The 25,239-nt window shown below is 37.2% G+C and overlaps 3 protein-coding genes and 1 long non-coding RNA gene across 5 annotated transcripts; 3 read left to right on the top strand and 1 right to left on the bottom strand.

Moving 5' to 3' along the window:
• The first annotated feature begins 59 nt into the window (after positions 1 to 59).
• On the top strand, positions 60 to 8,105 carry LOC103995317 (importin subunit alpha-4). The gene is made up of 10 exons (XM_009415882.3): positions 60 to 406; positions 4,326 to 4,422; positions 4,518 to 4,609; positions 4,708 to 4,839; positions 4,954 to 5,139; positions 5,367 to 5,530; positions 5,651 to 5,729; positions 5,992 to 6,120; positions 6,342 to 6,469; positions 7,463 to 8,105. The coding sequence occupies exons 1-10, from the start codon at positions 182 to 184 to the stop codon at positions 7,839 to 7,841; spliced, it is 1,611 nt and encodes a 536-aa protein (XP_009414157.2). The 5' UTR covers positions 60 to 181; the 3' UTR covers positions 7,842 to 8,105.
• A 267-nt stretch (positions 8,106 to 8,372) lies between these two features.
• LOC135585582 (uncharacterized) lies at positions 8,373 to 10,027 on the bottom strand. Of its 2 annotated transcripts, XM_065165262.1 has the most exons (6): positions 9,594 to 10,027; positions 9,429 to 9,532; positions 9,208 to 9,332; positions 8,940 to 9,128; positions 8,787 to 8,838; positions 8,373 to 8,705 (listed from the first exon to the last, which is right to left on the bottom strand). In XM_065165262.1, the coding sequence occupies exons 2-6, from the start codon at positions 9,480 to 9,482 to the stop codon at positions 8,586 to 8,588; spliced, it is 540 nt and encodes a 179-aa protein (XP_065021334.1). In that variant the 5' UTR covers positions 9,483 to 9,532; positions 9,594 to 10,027; the 3' UTR covers positions 8,373 to 8,585. The 2 variants fall into 2 exon arrangements, with proteins under 2 accessions (XP_065021334.1, XP_065021332.1); XM_065165260.1 differs by having other exon boundaries at positions 9,429 to 10,015.
• Positions 10,028 to 21,112: 11,085 nt separating this feature from the next.
• LOC103995319 (uncharacterized) lies at positions 21,113 to 22,077 on the top strand. The gene is made up of 3 exons (XR_672510.3): positions 21,113 to 21,263; positions 21,371 to 21,418; positions 21,496 to 22,077. It is a non-coding gene; the product is annotated as an uncharacterized LOC103995319 (long non-coding RNA).
• A 2,213-nt stretch (positions 22,078 to 24,290) lies between these two features.
• LOC135646015 (ubiquitin-ribosomal protein eS31 fusion protein) lies at positions 24,291 to 24,936 on the top strand. The gene has a single exon (XM_065165064.1). The coding sequence runs from the start codon at positions 24,371 to 24,373 to the stop codon at positions 24,842 to 24,844; it is 474 nt and encodes a 157-aa protein (XP_065021136.1). The 5' UTR covers positions 24,291 to 24,370; the 3' UTR covers positions 24,845 to 24,936.
• The last annotated feature ends 303 nt before the right edge of the window (positions 24,937 to 25,239 follow it).

Raw genomic sequence — 25,239 nt, 5'->3', positions numbered from 1 at the left:
TAGTAATTTAACATATATATTTTTTAATTTGAGCCCCGACCACTTCTGATCGCTTTCCGGTAGCCATTGTTGCTTTCACTTCGGAACTTCCCAACCCCAAATTCTCATCTCTTCGAATCGATCCGATACATATAGAAACCGAGAGGGGGTAGAGCCGTCGGAGTGCTCGAAGGGGGCGAGGATGTCGCTGCGACCGGGGACGCGGGCGGAGGTGCGGAAAAAGTCGTACAAGGCCGGGGTGGACGTCGACGAGGGGCGGCGGCGGAGGGAGGGGAACCTGATCGAGATCAGGAAGAGCAAGCGCGAGGACAGCCTCACCAAGAAGAGGAGGGAGGTGCTCCTCCAGGCCGCGCAGCAGGCGATCGGCGAGCCACCCGCCCTCTCTCCGTCTGGGGTCGACAAAAAGGTGCGGCTTTTCCTTTTTTCCGCCCTTGGTGTGACCTTGATCTGTCGTGGCTTTATCTTGGAACCTAATCTACGGTTTTACTGTGCGTCCTTTTGGGTGGATCTGTCGGAAGAAAGGTTTAGGTTTGATCTGAGCGGAAACGTCTTCTTTGCGATCTTTAACGTTCCTGTTCGCATAATCGTAGTTTGTAGTTTGCTGCAATAATGTGGTTGATACCCCATTTTATGTTTTTCTTCATGGTCGGATTTGGGCTTTGTTCTTGCACTTCTTCCCTTTCCTGAAGATTCAACATTTTCTGAAAATTCGAACTTAGAGCATTATTAATGTTGGTGAGATCATCACGTAATGTAATGTCATGGATATTATTATTATTATTATTATTATTATTATTATTATTTATTAATAATTTATTATTATTATTATTAATGTTGGTGAGATCATGATATAATGTAATATTAAGGATATTAACCAAACAATTATTACAGCAATAAACCTATAAAGGTGTTCATATGAAAAGCTTCAAGGTACGCTATCAACTTAAAAATTTTGTCTTGGACAATGTTCTGCTGAAATCACTGTAGACTTCTGTTGCAATTAAAAGTGGCTGGGAGATATTGTTCGACCTTTTTTCCTACCCCAAACACACGCCAATTTCTCCTGGCCTGATTTGGAAAAGGTTCTTGAACCTCCTGTTCTCTTAGGAAATGAACTTAATATCCCTAATTAACTACTCTTTGGACTTAAAATTCTTGCTCGATCTGGTCTAGGAGTCCAGATCCCCGCTGATGCATCATGATAGTGTGCCAAAATCTTGTCACCTAGTGAAATTAAACCTGCCAACCACAATGCAACCATTATAATAACATAGCATTGGTGGTAGTTAACATGTCGGGTAAAAGAGACAGATTTGCTTTCTTGGAGGAGCAGGAAAACGATAAAAACAGAATACTACGATGCAATTAAAAAGAATCATTTCGATCAAGAAAACCATTATAGTATTTAAATAAGAGATAAGATAAGAACACTTACAAGATATTCCCAAGTGCACACACTCTATCTTGTTTCATGAACTATGATCCTATTTATAGGATCTAGAGGTAACTACCTCACTCCATCATATCACCCATGATTGACTTAGGTGTAGGAATTACCCTATAACTTCTAAATCATGGGTCACTACCTAGAACATGATAACTACAATGAATCAATTCTCAATACTCCCTCTTGATTCATAGTTACATACACCGATTTGTGACATGAAATAAATATGCTTTTGAATTGGAAGAGACTTGGTGAGGATATCCGCAACTTGTTAATCTGTTCCATAATACTTCATGTTATGGGTCTATTTGCTACAAGATTCCAGATGAAATGATAGCGTATCTCTATATGCTTCGTTCTTTCATGAAATGTTGGATTCTTCGTCATTACAATTGTGGTCTTGTTATCACAAAATATTTTCGTTGCTTCTTTGTATTCTTGATGAAGATCTTCTAGAAGTCTTCTAAGCCATATTGCTTGACAAGCTACTGATGTTGCGGCTACATATTCTGCTTCTGATGTCGATAACGCAGTTGTTGCTTGCTTTTTTGAACTCTAATTTATAGCTCCTGATCCGAGGCTAAAACTATTACCCAAAGTACTCTTTCTATCATCTAAAGCTCCTGCCCAATCGCTATCAGTGAAACCAAATAATTTACATTTAAAATTATGATAATACCAAATACCATAATCTGTAGTTCTAGCAATATAATGTAAAATTCTTTTAACAGTTCCGAGATGATGTTTGCTTGGGCTATGCATAAACCTAGATACTACACCAACAGAGAAGGTAATATCTGGTCGAGTATGAGTTAGATAAATCAAACCTCCAACCAAACTTCTGTAGTATATCGCATTTGTCAAACATGTATCATCTTCAAGTTTCAATTTCTCATTTACATTCATGGGTGTTATTGTAGCTTTGCAATTAATCATGTTAGATTTTTTGAGTAGATCCGTTGCATGCTTTCTTTGTGAAATAAAAATTTCATTTGATCCTTGCTTCACTTCCGATCCAAGAAAATAATGCAGTAAACCTAGATCAGACATTTCAAACTTATTCATCATACACTTTTTAAATTTTGCTACAAAAGAATTAGATGAACCCATATATATAATATCATCAACATAAAGACAAACCATTAGAATATTATATTCACCTTCCTTCTTTAGATAAAGAGTATGTTAATTATTGCTCCTCTTAAATTCATTTTGATTAAAATAATGATCAATTTTACTGTACCATGCCCTTGGAGCTTGTTTAAGCCCATAAAGAGCTGTCTTTAGCTTATATACATTTTTTCATGTCTTTTAACAAAAAAAATTTTCAGGTTGAGTAACAAAAACCTCTTTATATAAATCTTCATTTAAAAACGCAGATTTCACATCAAATTGATAAACCGGCAAACTCAAGTGAGCATCCTTATTGCTGTGAAGTTCTCACGGTTTCGAATTTAGCAACTGGAGAAAAAGTTTCATCAAAATCAATACCTTATTGCTGTGAATATCCTTTTGCTACAAGTCGAGCCTTATGCTTTTGGATACTTCCATCTGCATTAAACTTTGTTTTGAACACCTATTTTAATCCAATATCTTTTTTTTCTTTTGGTAGATCCATTAGCTCTCAAGTTTTATTCTTCTCAATTGATTTGATTTTCTCCTTTATTACTTTTCGTCATTCCTCTTTTTCAGCTGCTTCCTCAGAAGTTATAGGATCTGAAATAAACAAAGCAAATGTTGAGTCATAAATTTCTGTTAGTGATCTGAATTTTCCTGGAGGGGTTTCATTTGAGGAATCAGAATTTGAACTGCTACTGGGTGAGGTTGACGTTGAACTTGTTGAAGCAAGATCTGTCATTTGATTCTGTGGGGTATTTAGTTCTGCTGGAATCTGAATTTGTATTACACCTTTATTGGTTTCTCAATTCCAACTTGCCCTTTCATCAAAACAACATTTCTGTTCAGAATAACTTTACCACTAACAGGATTATATAATCGATATGCTTTGGATTGTAAGGAATAACCAATTAAGATGTATTTTTCAGATTTTTTATCAAGCTTGTGATGGTTTTGTGAATTCACCAAAGCATAAGCAATACAACCAAAAATTCTTAGATGACTTACACTTGGTTTTATATCATACCAAGTCTCAAAAGGAGTTTGATTTATAACAGCCTTTTTTGGTGAAATAGAAACATAATTTAATTCTTAAATTCTGTTTTTAGCATCAAGTCACATTTAGTTCTTAAATCATCAAAGAAAGTAAGGGTGGGAGGTGTGAAAGTGCAGCTTGACTTGCACTTCCCACATAACTCTTCCACACTTTGCTTGTTAAGACAAGTTATTACAGGCACTATGATAGCTATACACTAAAGTTTACTCATAAATTATCCATATTTTACTTTGAAGGGTTTTCCATTGTTTTGAAACAAATTAGAGCAATTATATAAATGTTGAATATGTTTTATAGCTAAAATCATATTTTTACTTTTTAATAACGGTCGATTGGTTGCTTGACTGAAAATCTAGATTTTAGCATCATACATGCATGCAAAATGATGCTTAACTTGAAATATCTGAAACATCCAAATGCCTTTGTCATCGAGACGTCTCAAGTGTATAGCCTACAACGTGTGCTCAAGCATCTAAAGGTTCTTGTATCATAAATATGTTTGCAGATTTTGCATTTCTTCAAGCTTATCATGAAACATAAGTTCTGATAAATTTGGTTGGTAAAAGATGAATATACCTTTTCCCATTAAATACATATTGATGGTTGATGAGGAGGCGATGCAATTTTTGATATTTTTGGTTCTTCTCTTTGTGTTTTCTAATGTTGTTCCTGCTTTAATGTCAGTTATCTTTGTGTCCATGGCAGATAGAAAACCTCCAGGGAATGGTGCAGGGGGTATGGTCTGAAAATCCCAATACACAATTGGAAGCAACTACTCAGTTCAGGAAGCTGTTGTCAATTGGTGTGCAATAATTGTTTTTCTTAAGGATTTTAGTAGGTATCTGCATAAGAGACAAAAGCCATATCTCTCATCCATATTTCATAACATCTTTCTAGAGCGGAGCCCTCCAATTGAAGAGGTCATTAAGGCAGGTGTTGTCCCACGTTTTGTGGAATTTCTTTCACGGCATGATCTGCCACAACTGCAGGTATTTTCATTTTTCACATTTTAAAGTGTAATGCTCTAAATATGGCAAGATTCTTTTAGTTTGTAGACACAAAACTCACTGCTATCATTCATTTGCAGTTCGAGGCTGCATGGGCACTGACCAATGTAGCTTCTGGAACTTCTGAGCACACACGAGTTGTCATTGAGCATGGTGCAGTTCCAAAGTTCATAGAACTTCTTAGTTCTCCAAATGATGATGTTAGAGAACAGGTCTATGCACTATCTCTGTTTTTCTTATGCATTATTTCTCTTTTGAAAGGTTAATTGCCTTAATAACTTCCGTGATGTTATGTCAGTACTCTTATGGTTTGATACTTTGAACAGGCTGTATGGGCACTTGGTAATGTAGCTGGTGATTCACCAAGTTGCAGAGATCTTGTTCTTAATCATGGGGCACTTCTTCCAGTAATGGCTCAACTAAATGAGTATTCAAAAATATCAATGCTGAGAAATGCCACATGGACGTTATCTAACTTATGCCGCGGGAAGCCTCCAGCACCATTTGAACAGGTCTGAGGAAGTTAAACTGCAATTATTTTCCCTTAATATGGTTTCTTGGCCATTAAATTTATACATACCACCCATCAAAATTTATTTTATATTTGCATTATTTCACTCATATGGTTTGCCAAACACTAAATATACATGTGTGCCCTTTGATTGATTTTACTTGATGGTGGCAAAAGATCTATGTAGCCGATTAGTTGGGACTTACGGTTTTGTTGTTGTTGTTTTAGACCAAACCAGCGATTCAGATACTTCGGCATCTTATTCATTCAAGTGACGAAGAGGTTCTAACAGATGCTTGCTGGGCCCTCTCTTATCTTTCTGATGGAACAAATGACAAAATCCAATCTGTCATCGAGACAGGTGTTTGTCCAAGACTTGTGGAGCTTCTGCTGTATGTGTTTCCACATGTATAATTTTTTGTCAATTCAGTTATAATATACTTTCTTCTATATTTTTGTCTTCCTCTCCTTGTATATTTTCTTATTATTTACAATATATTGATATTCTGCAGTCATCCATCACCTACAGTTCTTATTCCTGCCCTGAGGACAGTTGGGAACATTGTTACTGGAGATGATTCACAGACTCAGGTACTTGTTAAGTCAGGCATTGAGGTGATACCTTTTAAGAAAAAAAATTGATGGTAATTGTTGAATATGGTTCAGTTTGTCAGTTTTCGTATGTGTGACTTCATGCCATTTGTTACAGTGAGTTCATGGTTGCGTATCTTCATACTCTATATATGGACTGTAATCTATACATGTTAATCCATGGGGCACCTAAATATTGCTGACTGTTCTATATGTGCCCCTTCCCATAATACTGAGACTAAATGTAAAAACATACTTGCAGCTAGTTATAGAGAAAGGTGCTCTCCCTTGTCTATTTCAACTCCTTACACAAAGTCACAAAAAGAGCATTAAAAAAGAAGCTTGCTGGACAATTTCCAACATTACAGCAGGGAATAGAGCTCAGATCCAGGTAATTACTGGTGCTATATCGTTCATCTGTGCTATCTCAAGTGGGACTTATAGGAATATAGCATGCGGTAAGCTTGAATCATAAAGTTGGTGATCATATGGTTTGAGTTTGATTTGATCGGATTATATTGTGCTCTTTGAACTTCTAGATTTATTGTGTTACTTTCTCAAAGTAGCGCTCCTTTTTAGCTTCTTTTTGTGATCCTTGTTCAATTGCAACAGGCTGTTATTGATGCAAATATTATCAGTCCTCTGGTACATCTACTTCAACATGCAGAATTTGATATCAAGAAAGAGGCTGCATGGGCTATATCAAATGCCACTTCTGGCAGTTCCAATGAGCAGATTCAGTAAGCTTCTAATATTTCTTATTCTTGAAGATTTTACTTGCCCTAAACTTTTTGATCTTGTTCTGTCATCAATTACAGCAACCATAACAATTTTTGTTGTTATATCAATTTGTAAATACTCATCTTAGTTACTTTTGAAGTTCTGCAGTCTTGTATTAATTGTGATAAGTCTCTTGACTTTGTTCTTTTGTGGTAATAGTCAAGAAGTCTGTTCATCATAATTGTGCATTAGGGATTTATTTTAATTTATATGACATGTCTTTCATCATAAACATTTTAGGAACAACGTTGCACTACTATGGATATCCACAAACCTTGTACACTGAAGTTATTTCCTCTTGCAAATGAAAAGAGTTTTTGAACATCTACAAAATTTGTTAAATTTTAATTACAGATGCATCAATCTGACTCCTGAAAGTCATTGCTTTGTTGTTTTAGGAATTTCTTAATTATATAGCTCCAAGATATCCCCAAGATACCTTTTAGGAGTCTTTTTGGATCTTCTTTTACCGTGGATTACATGTAAAGTACAGTAAACCGAAACAACTTGAGATATTGTCATATTGTGTCTACCTGAGATTTTTAATTAGTGCTGATTGACCTTAACTTTACATTTCAAGTTCAACAATCTTGTATTATTCTTGATACTCGAGCCTATTCACTTTCTTATTTTGTATCATTTTTATTTTTTTACTCTGTCGACCATAAACGTGCACAAGGGACTTTTTTTGTTTCAAATCTATCTGAGAAACATGGTGCTTGCATATAAATTTAAGGTTTGGGGACATATACAGTGCAGTTTTCTTATGCGGCAAATAATTTCCACTTGCATGTATTGGTTAAACTTAATTACAAATGCAACAACCTGACTCTTGAAGTTTTTGCTTTGTCCTTCTAGGGCATTTGGTAAAGATGGGTTGCTCTTAGATATCTTCTTTACGAATTCTTTTGAAATATAATGGAAAACTAAGCATATAATTGAGTTTTTTGCAGTTATTTGGCGAGCCAGGGTTGCATCAAGCCTCTATGTGATCTTCTTGTCTGCCCAGACCCTAGAATTGTGACTGTATGCCTTGAAGGACTAGAGAACATACTCAAGGTCGGTGAGATCGAGAAGGATCTCGGCAAATGTGGAGTAAACCCTTATGCGCAGCTTATCGATGAATGTGAAGGATTGGATAAGATCGAGAATCTGCAGGGTCATGACAACAACGAGATCTATGAAAAGACCATAAAGCTACTGGAGAGGTATTGGGTCGAGGAAGAAGATGAAGCACAGGATGCACTAGGATCTACTGAGGGTGCTGAACATTCGTCCGAGGTCGCCATCAGCCAACCCTCTGTCCCTTCTGGTGGCTTCAAATTCAATTGATAAATGTGAAGTCTGATCAAAGACTAGGTTTTCCCCTTTCTTTATCTTTCTTAATCTGTGTGTAGATCATTCTTATTCAACCATCAGCCATGTAGTTGACATGCTTAGGGCTTACATCTGGGTGAAAAAAACTGAAAGGCAAATTTGTGGATGCCTACCCTTTTGATACGTTGGATTTGTGGGTTTGTTCCATCTGCATTCCAAAGAAATAAAATTACTTAATGTTTAAGAACATTTAGTAGATTATGATCTCACTATTGATTCTGTCTCCTTGTATGAATTTTTCAATTTTCTCTCTAGTGCAATGGTAAACAATATTCTGCAACCTGCTACTTCACTATTGTGTAGATCAATCATGTCTCATAGACAACCATCTTATCATCTAATTTCATTTTTATGAGGAATCTTTGCTAATTCAGTGACTAAACCATGGGAAAAGAAGCCCATAGTTAGTAAATGTGGTAACCAGAGATTCTTATGTTTCAGTTAGATCTTTCAACCATGGAACTTGTAGGGTGCAGTTCTTGCATGTAAAATCAACACAAGCACTTCTATTTCATCACAAGAAGCAATTAAAGTTCGACTTACAGATCCAAATGACTCACGGCTGCAGCAGAGAGTAGGTAAAGGCTTTCATGCTTGATGACAATGCAACCCAGCTGATGAGTGCTAGATGTAGGGAGAGAGATCTTCTGCAAGATCCTCTACCAATCATTCTTATCTGCTGCTTGATAAAGCTCTCTATTATTGAACTACTTGATCACTGTCCTCAGCTTCAGCTGTTGCAGACTTCAGCCACCGTGCGAGGTTGGTCAAGAATGGTGTGTAAACGAAGTAGCAGGTTGATGTCCAACTGACTAATCCCTGGAAGCAGAGAAAGCAATTTGCTGTGGTAATCTTCACTGTGTAATTGCAAGAACAACTCGACAATTGCTAGACTCTCACCTCACCAAAGAGTTGGACATCAGCACCAGGGTAAGTCCACAGATGAAACAGTCTGAAGTTTGAAGGATTTCCAACATCAATGGAGTTGAACATGCTTCGATCACTTGTTATTTGCAGAAAAATGGAGAGAGAAACAAGCTGAATTCTCCTTACTTGATCATTGGAATCTCAGCTAGGGGGCATGCAACACCAACAAAGCAAGCCAAGGCAAATCCAAGCCATGTGCCATCCAGGAAAACCCATATGAACTCTGCCAGTGCAAACAAGGTGTAGGCTTCGACATTGTCAGCCACTCCAGTTTTGTACAGTTCAGCACTCAATTCGATGAAAGCTGCAAGTGTTCTGATGAACCAAAACCAGAGACTTGCATGAGGTTGAAGACCTTAAACACAAGGGGAAGCAAGCAACTGAGATGGCATACGTCAGTGAGATTGCTGTCTTCCCCACACTCCCTACTCCAACCTTCGATTTTGAAGGTGCTTTTTCATCCAAAAGCAGCTGCAACAGTCCCACAGTGCAATAAAATGCCCCGAGCATAGGAGGAACCTGATCGCAGGTTAAACATCATTCCATCAAACACCTTCAAGGCACTACAAAGCACGTAAGAGTAGAAGTAACAGAGAGAACAGAAGAGGGTGGTACCCAGATATTGGTGTGCAGAGGGCCAACATCAACTGCTCCATTTTGGTAGATCATAAGATTCACCCTCGAGTGTAGCCCATCAAGAAGAGGACCCAAGAAGAAGCCTGCGCCGAAGAGGGTAAGGGAAATAGAAGGCCAGGTGTCTTTAAGGCCTTTCTTACTCACCTCTTTAAGGCTGCAAGATGTCGTTTGTAGGAAGCAGTGAGATCTGGAACAGCGAAGGGAATCGAGTGGGAAGGATGATGGGTAGGTCGATGCCACCAAACTATGCATCGTCCTCTCTATCTACAGCCTCGGTTAGATGATGCTTTGCGCTGGAAAATCTTCGGCAGTTCGCTTTGATCTGAATCACTGGTAAACGCAAGGCTACCATCTTCCTACCTTTGTCCACATGATGACAGCAATCATTTTTCGTTTGATGTGAGGTAACGATAAGAAACGACCAGATCCAAGGACTACTTGTAGCCACTCCCCCAGACCACTAACAGACACTCTTCGGTCGACGTCACATCCTTGATGAAGGCCAGAAGAACTCCGTGGTCTTTGCCCCCGTGTTCGGTAAGTGTTCGACCAAATGACTCACAGAAGTTAAGCCAAGTGACAAACGCTACACTTCGATCAACGCTTGTTTCAGCTTGTAATCTGAATGACGAGATTTATAATCAATCAATTTAGTTTGATTGAATGTCCATATATATATATATATATATATATATATATAAGTTTATCATGTCACAATATATTGCTCGATAAAAATAATATATACCGATCCAAATAGATGATCGGTACGTGGACCATCCTGTACTAGATGATATATGCTAAAGGATCTCGTATCACCTGATATGAGGTTAATATCAGTTGGAATAGTTAAAATCTATTCATTGGCTTGTATCGATCGATACCGATTGAGTTCCAATGGTCATATCCATTTGAAAGATTTTTAAACTCTTTCTTCCTCCTCTTTGACTTTTTTTACTTTCTAATTTTTAAATCTCTTTTCACTTATTTTTTTTTATCTAATTCTCATATTTACACTCTTTTAAAATTACACAAAATTATAATTTATTATTTGAATCAAACCTGAAAGGCTAATTAGGGAGGATTAACATTGAAGTTAAAAAAATGATTAAAGGTATTTTTTTATTAATTTTTAATAATGTATAAGATGATTAAGTTTATTCTATATTCTCCATGTTTAATATATTATTTGAGGTATTTATGATGGTAAAATAGTATTAATTAAGGAGTAATTAAGACCTTTAATATTATGATTAATGTGTTTAATATTTATTTCTTGAGATTAAATATTAGAGTGTTTGACATATTTGTAACGTTGGAAAAAATAATTATGGAGTAATTAACTATGTTAATTATGTGATTAGTGTATTTAATAATGATTTTAACCTAATTTGATATATATTTAATCAAATTTATGTATTTAATGTCTAGTGTGTTTGACATAATTATTGTAGTAAAATAGGACTAATTCAGGTTTAATTAAATTTTTAATATTATAATTATTATATTTAATAATAAATTTATCATTATTTGACCCTTTATTGGGTCAATATTATGTATTTAATAATTATTAGAATGGGTTAATTTTATATATTTAATAATTATTAAAAATATTTGACATGTTTATTATAGTAAAATAAAGCTAATTAGGGAGTAATTAGGGCTAATTATACCTTATTATTTTAAATTAAAGCTAATCATAACTCACTTATTTGATTTAATTTTGATAAGAACATGACACTAAAGAAATAAACACAAGATGATGCCTAGAATCATACTTGAAAGAGACAAGAACTATTAATGGTAGTGTTTTTATTATGAATACATTGGTAAAGGTAAAAGAATCATGTTGGTGATGATGCATTTGGCAAGCGAGTATTTCGATATTGTAAAATACAAAAAAGGTTTCAACGTAGGTCCGTAAATCATTTTAAGATAAATTATAATAGATTATGAATGATATAATTAAAAAGAAGATAATAACTAAAGAAGAATATGCTAGTCATAAGTGTCATACAAGCCAATCACGTGAGTGATGACATGTGTTACTTGACATGCAGTCTTTTTACTTATTATTATTATTTGATATTTTATCACTTTATATTACATATTGCTTGAATATATTATGATGTTCATGGATCTGTACAATAGGAATCAGATCATGATGAGATCACAATAATGAGACCGATTCGCTTTTAAACACAGATCCCAAATAATCCCGATCATAGATTACTCAAGATGGATATCGAGATAATCGGACATATTAGTGTGTTGTATACCCGTCTATATAATGGATGCAGCTGGTCTCATAGATGCTCGTGTGGGGATACTAAGGATACAATACATGTACTCATTGGAGAATGAGTTAACTAATTGATCCGCTTACGGAATGTTGGATGGTTGATGATGCCTTATTGTCAAATAGTAATTCCGTAGTCCTAGTAGTGTATCTGATCCTTGGACTTGAGATACCAAGGATGTCCTGTATGAGTACTCCACTCTATGATACGGGACTTATAGGTCTGAAGGTTTTAGATCCAGCACAACCGGTTATCGGGAGTGGTAGCCAACCTTACGAGGACTATTGAGTGTCGATAGAGGATCATCTGTGCTCAGTGTCTTGAGAGGAATATCTCATGTGTTCTTACTCAAACAAATCTCTGGTTAGAGTCATTTGGATTGAGACAGAAAGAGTTCTCCGAGTGAATCCGATTAGAGCAAGACTAGAGTAGAAACCGTATGGGTCTGATAGCACTATGCTCAATATACAATCTCTGAGATATTAAATGGATTATGGACTATAGGTATACGGTAACTGAGGATAGACACGTCCAATAGATTAGACTCCCCTGTATCGTCTGGAGACGGCGGTGTAGTGGCCTAGTACGTCTGCAGTCGATGAGTCGAGTGAATTATTATAGAGATAATAATTTACTGATCTAGAAAGAGTTCTGATAGGTATGACACACGGTCAGCTCGATATTGGGCCTAGAGGGTCACACACATATGATAGGCGTTGCAATGAGTAGAAGTTCAGATATAAGATATCCACCGGAGCTCCTATCTTATTGGATATATCTAATATGCCCATGAATTATTGGATCCTATAGATGAGATCCAATAAGAGCCAATGAGAGATTATTAGATAGAGATCTACTAATCTAAGAGGCTTGGGTAGATGGATGAAGATCCAATACCCAATAGGACAGGATCTGTTGGGAAATCTTGGGGGCGACATCATATGTGCAACGGAAGAATATAAAACAAAATCCTCAATTTCTCAAAGATTTGTTCATCGTTGTGCGAAGATTGGTGCGCAAAATTCGCGAAACTTAAAATTACGTATAGAGTAGATTGTGTTACCTAGGAAGATCGTATATCCCTGAATTTTTAAAGATCTATAGGAGAGGGTGAAGGAGGTCAAGCGCCATCCTCTCTAGTAGTGATATATATAGCAGGGCTACGACGACGCTCCTCAAAACTCCAGGCCTACTTTGAGGTGGAGAGGGAGGACGAGAATATGAGAGGCAAGCAAATGCTCTAGCTTATAAACCACTGAATCCCTCTTATTAATAGAGGGCCCCTGTCAACTTAACCTTAATGGATCCTTCCCTATTGGGTATTGAATCTTCATCCAACTACACAAGGCTCTTAGATTAGTGGATCTCTATCCAATAATCTCTCATGGGCTTTTATTGGATCTCGTCCATAGAATCCAATAATTCAGGGGCTTATTGGATATCCAATAAGATAGGGGCTTCGACGGATATCTCATATCCGAACCTCTACTCATCGCAATGCCTATCATATGTTTGTGACCCTCTAGGCTTAATATCGAGCTAGCCGTGAGTCATACCTGTCAAAACTCCTTCTGGCTTGTGAATTATGATCTCCATAATAATTCACTCGACTCATCGACTACGAACGTACTAGGCCACTATGCCGTAGTCCCTAGACGATACAAGGGAATCCAATCCATTGGACTTGTTTATCCTCAGTTATCGTGTACCTATAGTCCATCATCTATCTAATATCTCAGAGACCGTATACCGGACATGGTGCTGTCAGACCCATACGGTTTCTAATCGAGTCTCGCTCTAATCAGATTCTCCTAGAGAATTCTTTATCTCTCAATCCGAATGACCCTGGTCAGGGATTTGTCTATGCAAGAACACATGAGATATTCCTCTCATGGCATCGAGAGTGGATGATCCTCTATCGACACTCAATAGCCCTCGTAAGGTTGACTGCCACTCCCGATGACCGATTGTACTAGATCTGGGACATCCAAACCTATAAGTATGGTATCAAAGAGTGGAGCACCCATACAGGATATCCTTGGTGTCTCAAGTCTAAGGGCCAAATACACCACTGAGACTACGGAATCGCCAACTGACAATAAGGCTTCATTAACCATCCAACATTCCATCAGTGGATGAATCAGTTAATGCATTCTCCAATGATCACCTATACTATATCCCTAGTATCCCTACACGAGGAGCTATGAGACCAACCGCATCCATCATATGAATGGGTATACAACATATTAGTTTGTTCGGTTATCTCGATGTCTCTCTCGAGTAACCTATGACCGGGATTATTTAGAATTTATGCTTAAAGGTGAATCGGTCTCATTATCATGATCTCATCACGATCCGATTCCCATTGCACAGATCCAAGGACATCACTATATATATATATATATATATATATATATATATATATATATATATATATATATATATATATATATATATATATATATATATATATATATATATAAAGTGATAAATATCAAAATATAATAAGCGAAAAGATTGTGTGTCAAGTCACACTTGTCATCACTCATGTGATTGGCTTGCCGGGTATATATGACATGACACTTCCATAAATAGGAGAGAACTAATGGTTCATATGGCTATAGTCTTTTTGGGTTGCCTCTCTTATTCTCCTCCCCTTCTCCTCCTCAAATAGAAGACTTGGAGTTTTAAGGAGCATCGTTGTAGGTCTGTTATGTGGATCACTACTAGAAATGAGGATGTTTGACCTCCTCCACCCTCTCCTAGAGATCTGTAGGGATTCAGAGATATACGATCGCCCTAGGTAACACAATATTTCATATACGTAGTTTTAAGTTTCGTGATTTTTGTGCACCAATCTTCGCACAACGATGAACACATCGATGGGACACAGATTGACATATACAAAAGAAAATAAATGAGATTTTGGGAAGACAATAGTTAAATAGTTCAATTTCCATAGAATTTCAACAAACACCGCCCGAGGTCTTTATTATTATAGCATGGTCTCCTCTATTAAAAAGATCGATATGAGGATCAAGCTTCCAACATCAAAGGAGATTCACAATGTGTATTTAAATAAAGAGGTGGTAGAACTGGAGGATTAAATCAAACCCTTTAAAAACTAGTGAGACAAATATGAGGTGACACGAATGTGTGACAATTAGATGGGACCAATAAAAATGAATATCGTCAATTTTCTTATTTATTAAACAAATTATTTTTTATAAATCAATTAATACTTTCAATAAAATTCATGATGCAAAATATATTAAAACTCTAATGAACACCATAGTAGAGGAGATCAGATAATAATACATTATCTAAATAGTCATTGATAATAGAGTCAATTTTAAGAAAATTGATTAAAAAAATATTATTTTGGACTCCATGTACAGCTCATTATATAGATCTAATACCGAAGAAAATTAACGAGCTATCATAAGATAATAAGTATACAGCTTGGATATGTCAATCATAAAGTTTATATATAATCATCATTGGATTCACTCTTTGATACAATAATATACCTATGATGAGATACTTCGACTCGAAGCAACTCAGATTGCTATAAATTTTATTGCATTAAATTCAATATAGCAAAAGAGGTAGGGTTTGAAGGCCATGGTGCTTAACGAGAATAGTCCAATTTCAGGTATTCAAGATCAAGCAAAAAACATATATGATACTATGAATGAAATTACAATATGAGTAAAACCACCTTAGGTTATCGTTGATATGGATAAGTGTTTACATATGCCTTATCTTATACATATGTTGATTTTAAGGTAGAGCAATATTTATAGATCATTGATTATAGGATCAAAGTTAATATGGACAAAGACATCCATAATGCAGGTAAACTCATATTCAATGTAATCTAATTAATAATTTTTTAATATTTAAAAAAAATTACTAACGAAATTATTTATCTTATAACGTATTATCTAAATTCAACTATTTAATTTTGGAATTGCCTTAGATCGTGATCTGATTTATTGTTATCACTTAGAAATATTATATATCAACTCTTATCAAACATTATCGATGCAATCGATACTATTATGGAGGGTCGATTATTTCAAAAAATAATTGGTTCATTCTCCGGCAATGTAGTTGTATCGTGTCGTTATAATATAAATGCTAGTACGAGAAAGTTACACATATGTTAATTATAAATTATATTTAATATTAATTATTTATTATGCTAACAAAGTCTTCTTTATATCTTTTTACAATATAAGTTATGATTACAATTTGGAGTTGATGCATCGAAATATTGTCATTCCTGTACTTTCACAAACGATAATATCAAGTGATTACAAACATAACTGGTCAATATTCATATTGATTCATATGAAGGTCCACAGTAGACTATCATATAGATGGTTGGAGAAACTTATATATATATATACTAAAACATATGGCTAAGTTTGCAATGTGCCGTGTTAGACAAGGAGCTAGAGGAACTAGAGATTGATTTTATCGACCTCTAATATTACAATAAAGATTCTCAACTGACGTTAGAATGGGTCGAAGCAGTAGAGAACAAAGAAGATCCTCTACTTAATGAGGGAGAAGATCTTCTACGTTCTTCACATTTTTATCATTGAGGCAATAAAAGAAGAGAAAATATATCCATAATAGGAGAAAGATCTCTCTCGATCAAAACATGATTGAAGGAACCATATAATATTGAGTCAGACTACTCGATGAACTAGAGACACCTAACTATTTATTGTCCACCAAGTGTGCAAATGTAAAGGCAAAGGTAAAGGGGAAGATTGTAGCATCAGTTACACTATTAGAAAAAATTGAGCTGGACGACGAGACACATTTTCAATTATATTCAATAACTCACTCAGTTCAGAGACATAACAATGACATGGACAATAATGTCTCAATCGATTATGACAATGATGCTAGGGAGTCAATAGTCACGTCAACATAATTTAAAGATTGTGCATGGATCGAGGAGCAATATTTTCCACATATTACTCAAGATTCATATTATATAGCTTAACAAGATACTTGTTAATTTTATACATGGAAGGGGAAGAGAAAGATAATAGATAATTTTGAGTAGATGTGATAGAGCCTACATGATGTAGATATAAAGCAAAGCTCGTTGTATTCACAATTGTTGTATTATGGAGAATCTTATGATAAATAGCATTACGTTAATAGTTGATCATTCTTCTTCGAGTAGTAGTACTATAATCGATCTTTGATATAAAGTAATAGATCAATGGTGAAAGTAGAAGTTTTAATATTCTCTAACCTTCGCACCAATACTTAGCACAATCATACTTTACCTTAGGAGCCATATCGGACACGTATGATTTACAATAATCAGACTATGATCATCACCATATTTATCTACTAATGATATGTATTGTATCAATATATTATGTCATGGGATCAATTTCAGGATTGAGTCTAACATACATATCAAATTGATATACATATACAGAAGATCGAGGATCCGATCTATTACTCGTGGAGTCTCATCGTTATTTTTTTATGATAAAACCAGATATATCCATCGATCAATTACTTAATTTAAATCTTGAAGTTTAAGTTATTTACCATATAATCTAATAATTTAAATTATTTTTTACAAATAATTCAATATGGACATTCTAAAACATGTCATAAAGTTATTCCTCAAAACCCAAAAAAATATGTATTATTATTCTTTCTTAATTTAGATTATTTTTACTAAATTTATATTTATTTTTAACTTAAAAATCTTAATCTAGTTTTTTTAATAAAATTTTTATATTATTTTTTTTTTTTTCACGTTGTTAGGTGCGTCTCGTCATATCAACAATTACATCATTACGAAGCGATGCATATCGTACAATCGATCGATCAATCGGTATAGTGATTCAAACTTATGAACCCTTTATATATATATATATATATATATATATATATATATATATATATATATATATATATATATATATATATATATATGACTGTCCGGAGTCATGCTCTGTTGTTGACTGATGCATTAAATCGAACTCTGACATATTATTCTTCAGAATCTTTGTATTTATTTTATTCGAGGGGAAAAGAGAATAATTATATATATCGGAAATGATTTCTTAGCTCTGTTGTGGACAATGATTTCTTACTTCACAATTATATATATCGGACAAAATAAAATTTATATATATGTATATAACCCTTCAAAATTAGTTTTGTTTGCCTCTTTAAATTTAAATTTAGCATATATGTATATACATGTCATTATAGTTAATAATTATATTCATGAGAGGTGAAAGTAATAAATGACTATTCATGTACTTAAATTTGAACTTTTATAAAATTTGTTATAGTTAAATTTAATTGATTAGACATATATTAAACATATAAATATTTGAAGGAGATATATATGTGTGTCTAAATTTTAAATAATCAAGCAATATATAATATTTTACTGGAAGGGGCGAACATTAGATATTTAACATCCAATTTTTTGAGAGGTGATAGGGTATATTTTGGCCCTAGATGAATTACCAACAAACGTCACAAACCAACAGTCACGAACGTTATGTCGTACGCCACCAGAACCACGGGGTGCACGCCACGTCAAGTTCAATATCGTGCGACTATGCAACTGTGCAACCTGACCACCCCAAGAGCTTAGGGCGGTGTCGTCTGACGCTGCTCAAGCACCCCCGAAGACGTCATCTCGTCAGAGGGGTTGTCCCGCCCCCGCGAGAATCAGCGGCCATGCCAAACCGAGGCACAACCAACTCTCGCACACAGGTATAAATACCCCCAGCCAATCCTAAGAAAAGGGGGAAGAAAACAGATGAATCCGAACTAATTTGACTAGTTCATCGGAGGGGCCAAAGTTAGGACACACCCGACGAAGGCCGTTTTGCGGGAAGGGGATCGCCATCAAATTGCGAGTGTCTTGACCTCGAAGTCGTCATCCAACACGCAAAGGAGGGTGGTCCAACGGATCGGAGCCCGACTAGCGCCAGCCCGCATCTCCTATCTCAAGGAGGTGCCCACGTCCACGAGGAAGATTGCCAACTATCCCGAAGACGAGAGGACGCATCTCGTCATAAATGACGCTCGGGTCGGTTGGCTTTGAAGTACCAGCCCCCAATCGCTCACGAGGACTCGGCCAATCCTATCGTCTCAACCCTCGCCCAAGATACTCGAGGACCGCAGCCACCTCATCACCCCACTTATTCCACCAAAGGTTCCCAACTTCGGCACGTGGTCCTAACGGTACTAACTCAACTTATGTTCACTTTTGGGAAATAAAAGTTTCATTATTGATGTGGTCTGATGTCGGTGGATGACTTAGTGTTGACCGGTTGGAATCTGTTCAAACCCGATCCGCATAAAAAGGTCCCGTGATGGTGCCACGTCTTTTCTGCATTAAGATCAGTGCCGAGTGAAGCCTCGACATGATCCTTATGATACGCAAGTTAGACTTTAAAGATGAGATTAGACGACAGAAAGAGGAAAACGAGTTTGTATCCATCTTTACTTTTATGGTCGGTCCTCCTTAGTCGCTTTTGAATATATGTTGTTAGATTTTGCCGATGTGGTGGGGGCATCGGTCGAGGACTTTTTGTCGTCGTGGCTGCTACATGTCGAGCTCCGGATCGAGGCAAATATTCCCCATATCAATTACTCATCCGAAACTAAACAAGTACCAGTGAGTGCAGGTGTGTGTCATCAATAAGGCCGCCATTAAACACCAAAGAAACCACCGACCTCAGAATGGCCATGGCGTGGCTGCCCGCGTAAAACCAAAGCACAGCTCGACAATACGAACGTACGCGCCATTGAATCCACTGAGAGTGGCATCGAGTTCATGCTCTGAGGCTCCAATGAAGCGCAAGTTTACAGTGGGGAGGACAAGGTCGCATCGAACGAGTTGGTCCTCATTCTCATGAAAGGTCCCCCTCAGCCTCTCTGTTCTCCCCTGGAGGTGGATCTCTACTTCACGTGATTACAGGAAATCCCCACATCTTTAGAATACAAACATACAAAAGCTTGGCTCGAATCTTCGGGAAGAGAGACCGAAACCAGCAGCACCTCTACAGTGACACAGAGGTGAGGGGACTGAAACTAGTGGAGTTACATCTTCGCAATAAAGAGGTGAAGTCTTGAATGAGGAGGCAGACTTGCATGCACTGAGGCAACCACTGATCTCTGTAGTTGGATGCCGAGACGCACTGTGGCACTGCTGATGTTTCTTTACTGTCACTGCCTTAAGTCTTTAATGAAGTCAGGGAAGGAAGGGAGAATTAGATTAATACAAATGGAAGTACAAGTCTGAGAAGATCCTCCACCAACAACAAGACTCCTCCTCCTCCTCCTTCATGTCTCATAATTCCTAACCGGAGGAAGAAGAGTGGTATGATGAGAGCACGGGACCCATGACTACTGTGCCATAAACAGCACAGCCATGGCTCCATCCCCATCTCATCACAGTGTCACTGCAATGGTAGCTTGGCTTCTACCTACATCAGGTACCACCAAGGTGGGACCCGTTCTTTGTCGTAAAGAAGTGGAGAGGAGTGGGGGGGAGCTTCTTCTTCTTCTCTCCTCCTCAAAGACTGTGTGGTTTCCATAGCTATAGCCAAATGTATACCACCATCAAAGCCATTCTTGTTATTTGTTTACATGTGCACAGCATACATGGTGTCTTGTGCTCAGTTCCTGTTGCACTTCCCAAAATGTCCTCTAGGCTATGGTTTTAGGTCTTTGTTTACTAATCCATTACACAATCTGGTCAAAGAAAGACAGCATCTGCTTTAAGTATAATCATCAATTAGGACCCACATGTTTCCACAGCAAATCAAGCTTACACCAAACCTATAATAAAGTTTAGGCAGGACATAGCTGCTTAAATTGTTGCAATGCAATTACTTCTTCTTGATATGTTCATCTGTGTACACTTAAAAAATAAAACCGAAAGCTTTGTTTTGAAATCTTGTAATGATCTATCAAAGTCTTTACTAGCAAATCTAACTAACTTATTATCGATAATACTTAACTTATTGGTCCGAGATACGATATTATCATCCTAAACCCAAAACCCGAAATCTGAAACCCGATCAAGAATTAAAATATTGTTTGATATAAATAAAATCATCATATTAGGTAGAAAGAAATTATTCATATAATCAATCTTTTTTACTTATTGTCATGAATCATGCAAAACTATGCACATGAGGGAAGTTAAAAGACCAAGTTTGGGCAGCCTAAGAAGCTACCCCAGTGTATACCTAACCCTAGCCCTAACACTCATGCCAAACTTCTCCATGTGGGTCGTTCAAAAGAGAGACTCACATCTGCCCTTTGTGGCCTTATCCCCTCCTCTCTTTAATACTATAAACCCACCATCCCAAATGAGTGAGTTGAGTCCTTACATCCCTTTGCTCCTCTCAGTACTGAGAACATTTCCTAATCACTTCCCTCAGACCCTTTGGTCTCTCTCACTCTCTGTAAGTGTACCAAAGGTTTTCTAGTTGAGGTATGAACATCTGAATGTGAGCTAGCCATGACTGTGTTTTCTCCATGTCTTGAAACATTTCGCCATTTGCATGACCTTGTATTGCACTCTTCCTTCTTCTGTCTTAGGTCTGAAGTTGGAGGATGGAAGATGTGGATTCCCATCTGTTCCACTGGGTAAGAGAAGGCAAACAAAAGAAAGCATGCTTGTGTTCACCGTCTTCGTCCCCTCTGTGACTCTCTTGTTCTTGCAGGTACCAACCTCCGAACCTGTAGCGGTACCGCAGCAGGAAGACATGGCCAGAATTTGGATTAAAGGCCAAGGGATCCTTGTACTCCATGGTGATTCCCCTTGTGAAGTATCCTCTTCTTCTTAGTTCCCGGATGGTGCTATCCTAGCTGAGCTTTTCTCCCCTCTCTTCTTGTCTATCCTTCTTCACACCATGGCTTGCAGGGTAAACTGTTCTTGACCTTGTAAGACCTTTTCTTGACCTTGTAAGGCCAAATTCTCTATTTAATCCCCTCGTCTCCAAACTCCACGTGGAGTGAGTCAATACGAACTATATTCCTATCTTCGTGCCCTCCTCTTCCCCTCTCCTCCCCTCTATCCCTCCTGAGCTATTTTGCTTATATTTACTCCACCGTATGGTTGTCATCTGTAGCATGTTACTTGTGCAACTGTGTCGACGATACTGTGTCTTTGTATTCGGTGGGGTTTCACATGTGGTTAAGGCAGTGTATTATTCTTCTTGTGACCCATCGAGGATATGGATCCTTACAGTCCTTTGTTTTGTATGGCAGTCTGCTATGATACATACCCCATGTCTTTTGGTAAAGCTCTCCTCATCATGTTGAAGTTTTGGATGCCACCATAGATGTGTTTGATAAGGTGAAAGGCACAAGGATGCTGATAAGATAGCATGGACTTTCTCACCAGCTTGTCTTTATTCAGTCTAGCAAGTGGATGTATACATAGCATATAACTCCAAGCATAAAAGACTCCATGAAAGTTCTAATACCCACTTGAGATGAATCTGGGGGAAATCTACTTTGGTTTTCGCATGCATCAGGACAATCCTCATCAAGTCAGCCACGTGCTCTGGTGCTGAGATATGCTTCGCATTCAAGAAACATGTGACCTTATTGCCATCATAGTTTCTGAGAACTGATTCTTTTGACCATATTATTGTATAACAATGCATAATATAACTTCATCAAAACATGGGAACTTTACATTCTCGAATAGCCCATTTGAGCTTCAAGGAAAGAAAAACCTTCTTCTGATGTTTATTGATCAAGAAATATTGAGGGAAGAGATAACAAGTTACATGTGTTACAGAAAACATTACATTCTGAAACTTCTGCATGAGTTCTACAACAATTCTTGAACTGTATACAAGAGGAAAGCTATACAAGAAAACAAAAACTAGGTTTATACCTTCAACTGTAAAAGGCGAGGATGCAAAAACCCTGGCAGTAACACTTGACATTGCTGAATATGTAATGATAGGGTGCATATGGGCCAGGATGATGCTTAAAGACTATTTCTTTGATGGAGACCAGGCCAGGTTCCTATACTTTAGGTCTCCTTTCTTGGTGCTAACCACTAACCCTTGTCTACCACCACATCTGTTCAACACAGGTTTGCAATCATAATGTCTTTGAAATGCATTTAAGAGGTGCCCACCACCTCCTTGTCCTACCTCACTTTGCATGGTTAAAGGCTTGTTTGTTTCATGTTCTAGGTTCATTTAGCTTTCAATGCTTCTCTCCATCTCCATCTCCACTTGAGAGAGACTCTTTAAATGGCGTCATCGATGCAGAACAGTGCACAGCATTTTGAGGAATATAATACACTGAGATGCTATCACAGTGTCTTTAAGGAGCTCGCACTGCAGTGATTCACTATATATATATATATATATATATATATATATATAACACCATCAACAAGTGAGAGATTATAAAAATATATCAAATAAAATTTTAAACCTTACTATCTTTGATAAGTAAGTCTAACATATCAGCATCAAATTAGTGTTTTAAGTATAATTATTTTTATATTGAATAACTTATGATTAGATTTATAATTTAAAATTATAAAATACAAGAACTTGACATGTAATAGTGATGCCATCAAAAGAAAAAGACAAAAGACCCGACAGTAGGTTTCACCACTTCAGCAAAATCCAAATATAAAATATTTTTCTAATCCTAATTAGCTAGGGAGGATGGGTTATAAATGATAAATATGGTTACATTAAATAAGGTTAGAATCTTCAATATTTCATATCTAACTTAAGCATGTTAGAGATTTCTTTTGGACATTCGTGCAAATGTAAGAAAGAGGGCTTAATCAACATTTCTCATACGAATCTAACTCGAATCATGAACTCAAAGATGGATCATCTTTGAGTTCGCCAACTGCAATAACTAATCATATAACTCATTGAATTCGACCTCTGATTAACTTCAAAAAATATTAACCTCGTGATAAACTCACATATAATACGGTTATGATGCATTTTGATGCTTAATTGATATATGTATCTTATTGTTCAATTGGATCGATAACATCATTTTGTACAATTAAAATAGATCTCAGGGGTGCAAAATTGGATGCGTTGCAACTCGATTTATGGATCCAATTCTTCATCTATCTTATCAAATCCGAGTTTGGATTCAAATTGACATCAATCGGACTCTTAGCGGGCAATGAATTCGATGTATCCGATTCGATTTGTATCAACCGTTCGAGTAAACATGTTTTCTAGTTTTTGTTTCGAAAAGTAAAGAAACACAAAACAGAAACATACCAAACGGGCCCCCAATCCTCATGCAGATCTCCATCGACGGTCTAGATCTGGTTATCACGGATGATCAAGATTCGTGTATGTTGTACCGCTTGACAGCCTAAGCGGAACGATAATATAAGCAAGTATCACCATATCAACGTTCCAGCAATTAAATTAAACTAGCCTAAACTGACTCGCGAGGCAGCATATCGAAATCCCCCTCAATCTCTATGTATACTAAATCAAAACCCTAAGCGCCGCCGCCTCTCACCCTTCCCTCTCCACCATCTCCCGACCGGCCAAACCCTAACGGTAGCAGCCTGGGGGCGACAAGATGCAGATCTTCGTGAAGACGCTGACGGGGAAGACGATCACCCTCGAGGTGGAATCGTCGGACACGATTGACAACGTGAAGGCCAAGATTCAGGACAAGGAGGGCATCCCGCCGGATCAGCAGCGTCTCATCTTCGCCGGAAAGCAGCTGGAGGATGGCCGAACCCTCGCGGACTACAACATCCAGAAGGAGTCCACGCTCCACCTCGTCCTCCGCCTCCGCGGCGGCGCCAAGAAGCGCAAGAAGAAGACCTACACCAAGCCCAAGAAGATCAAGCACAAGAAGAAGAAGGTCAAACTCGCCGTACTCCAGTTCTACAAGGTCGACGACGCAACCGGCAAGGTCACCCGCCTCCGCAAGGAATGCCCCAACGCCGAGTGCGGTGCCGGAACCTTCATGGCCAACCACTTCGACCGCCACTACTGCGGCAAGTGCGGCCTCACCTACGTCTACCAGAAGGCGCAAGGTGAGTGATCGAGTAATCTCATGCCTGGTTTAAGAATATGTGACTACTGAACACAAAGTTAAATATTTGAAATTGGACTTAGTTTTATGCGGTTGGAACAGTCTGTTTTCGTCATATTTTTAGTTCTGCCTTAATGATGGATGATGATGCTATATTTGATGATTTGAATTAATTTTTCTTCTAAAAGTGTTGTCTTTGGTTGATCAGACAACTTAGAATTATTTGCATTGCTTTGCTCCATAATAGTTTTGACTGGTGAGAATCAAATGACACTCAAGTAATTATTGGATTTGTTCCTGACTGAACATGTGCATTGTTTCTTCAGTCGATTGGGTAGGGGTGCATGCGCTCCTCCATCTTGATCTTTTTACGTTTGGAAGGGAAAGCAATGTAATGAACTAAA

Source organism: Musa acuminata, chromosome BXJ3-8, assembly GCF_036884655.1.
Source record: "Musa acuminata AAA Group cultivar baxijiao chromosome BXJ3-8, Cavendish_Baxijiao_AAA, whole genome shotgun sequence".
Lineage (NCBI taxonomy): Eukaryota > Viridiplantae > Streptophyta > Magnoliopsida > Zingiberales > Musaceae > Musa > Musa acuminata.
This window is presented reverse-complemented; position numbering and strand designations above follow the sequence as displayed.

Coding starts and splice junctions, on each gene's coding strand:
- LOC103995317 (XM_009415882.3), top strand. CDS start 182: ATGTCGCTGCGACCGGGGACGCGGGCGGAGGTGCGGAAAAAGTCGTAC. Junction 4,423..4,517: donor CAGGAAGCTGTTGTCAATTG/GTGTGCAATAAT, acceptor ACATCTTTCTAG/AGCGGAGCCCTCCAATTGAA. Junction 6,470..7,462: donor AGTTCCAATGAGCAGATTCA/GTAAGCTTCTAA, acceptor AGTTTTTTGCAG/TTATTTGGCGAGCCAGGGTT.
- LOC135585582 (XM_065165260.1), bottom strand. CDS start 9,701: ATGCATAGTTTGGTGGCATCGACCTACCCATCATCCTTCCCACTCGAT. Junction 8,839..8,939: donor GCTGAGATTCCAATGATCAA/GTAAGGAGAATT, acceptor TTCAAACTTCAG/ACTGTTTCATCTGTGGACTT. Junction 8,706..8,786: donor ATGTCCAACTCTTTGGTGAG/GTGAGAGTCTAG, acceptor CTCTGCTTCCAG/GGATTAGTCAGTTGGACATC.
- LOC135646015 (XM_065165064.1), top strand. CDS start 24,371: ATGCAGATCTTCGTGAAGACGCTGACGGGGAAGACGATCACCCTCGAG.